The sequence below is a fragment of the Anneissia japonica genome, unplaced genomic scaffold (assembly GCF_011630105.1).
Source record: "Anneissia japonica isolate Jap-2015-1 unplaced genomic scaffold, ASM1163010v1 scaffold287714_len2871179_cov188, whole genome shotgun sequence".
NCBI classification, from domain to species: Eukaryota; Metazoa; Echinodermata; class Crinoidea; order Comatulida; family Comatulidae; genus Anneissia; species Anneissia japonica.
The window spans coordinates 1,038,169-1,039,768 of NW_022755542.1; the positions used below are offsets into that span (position 1 = coordinate 1,038,169).

Sequence of the window (1,600 nt, forward strand, 5' to 3'; positions counted from 1 at the left end):
TCGTTTGGTGGCACCATTTACTCTAGGTAGACGGCGACCGGTTTCGTTACCGGTTGGTACATTTCTTACAAACATTCAGCCAAAGGCCAGTGAAAGTTGAGACGGCAGCCGTGTTTTTATCGATGTTTGCCATCCTTATGTGAGCTATCGTAAAGTCATGGTTTGCCGGAGATATTCTATGAATGTAGGCTTGTATCGCAGGCTACAATTTAAAAACGGGTGACCAAATAATGAATAAGGTGCTAAATTATGATTTAATGCTGGGTAAGTTAAAAACAGACATTCCGTCCGAGTGGGACTCATTTAAAAAATCGAGGGGGTTCGCTAGAAAACAGGGGGGTTCGCTAGAAAAGGGGGGTTCGCCCGAACCATAAAAACCCCCCTTGGCTACGGGCCTGTGAATGTTTGTTTTTCTAAAATGTAAGTTGATGTTTTGTACATTTCTGTGAACTTGTGCATGTTCTTTAAAAAAATATATATTTAACTATTGTAAATATCATGGAAATTCAGTAATGTTAATTTAATTGAATAAACCGTTTAACTATGGGTTGCATATCAAATCAAGACTAGGTCTAAATTTTGATTCAATTTGCAAGCATAAGCTGATTGATGCGCCCACAGTAGATTTCTATGTATAATCTACTAGGCCTATTTGATGAACTTTCAACTACGCCACACCCCTTAGATATTGTTCCAAAGAATTTACAAAATGGCATAGCAGCGTAAACGTACCTAAACGTGTTTGCAAGGCATGCGCGTATTGCAGACCCTTTTCTGATTGTGCAGTTGTCAGTAGCATACGAAGCTTACCTTTGGAAATGTGCTGTAAACATCTTCATCTAAATTGATACTGAGGTCCTTCGACTCGAAATACATTTTTATTTGTTGCCCAACTTCCATGTTTTCCTTGGTGGCTACTAATACACTGGGATCAGCATATCCTTCCAGTATTGATCTGTAGAATACGGTGAGAAATGCAAAGGTTACATGATTGTGTACCAAATTATAATGCACATTTTACTGAATTCTCCCCAGGGACCTGAGTATGTGGTCCATAATATAATATTGTAATATAATGTTGTTTTTCCCAGTTTCGCTTCTTCCTTTCTTTTGTGCATACTTCCTCTCTCTCTATCATTCTTTGTTCCCCTGTTCTATTTAAAGACATATGAACTGAAATTTTACTCCATGTGCTCGTCTTCCTCCACCACCATACAATCTGCCCATTGGTGGACATTGTGTCGTGTCTTTATTTTTTAAATTTTTGTTAAATGTTTATATTCTATACACAAGCAAATACGTAGAAATTAGTGTTCGTTAAAAAGCCAACTGCATTAATTAAAAATATTAACTGTATTTCTTCCGGTATGCTAGATATTCGTGGTTGGTTACCAGCGCAAACTATTAATATCTTTAATGCAGTAAAAATGTAATTGTTCAAAATTCCAGACATTATTTTTAAACCATTAAATAATAATAATAATAATAATAATAATACAATACGATAAATAATGCTAATAATGCTAATAATAATCTCATAGTTATATTTCTGATAAAAACAATAATTTTTATTTTTATTTCGATGTGGTTGTGCGTCATA

The 1,600-nt window shown here is 35.3% G+C and overlaps 1 protein-coding gene across 5 annotated transcripts in view; it reads right to left on the bottom strand.

Annotated features, from left to right (window-relative positions):
• Positions 1-1,600, bottom strand: part of LOC117123699 (alpha-N-acetylneuraminide alpha-2,8-sialyltransferase-like) — a 44,492-nt gene that overhangs the window by 9,600 nt on the left and 33,292 nt on the right. For all 5 annotated transcript variants that reach the window (XM_033269719.1, XM_033269718.1, XM_033269717.1 and 2 more), the window contains one exon: positions 811-955. In XM_033269719.1, coding sequence (XP_033125610.1) covers positions 811-955 — 145 coding nt within the window. The remainder of the gene's footprint in view (positions 1-810; positions 956-1,600) is intronic.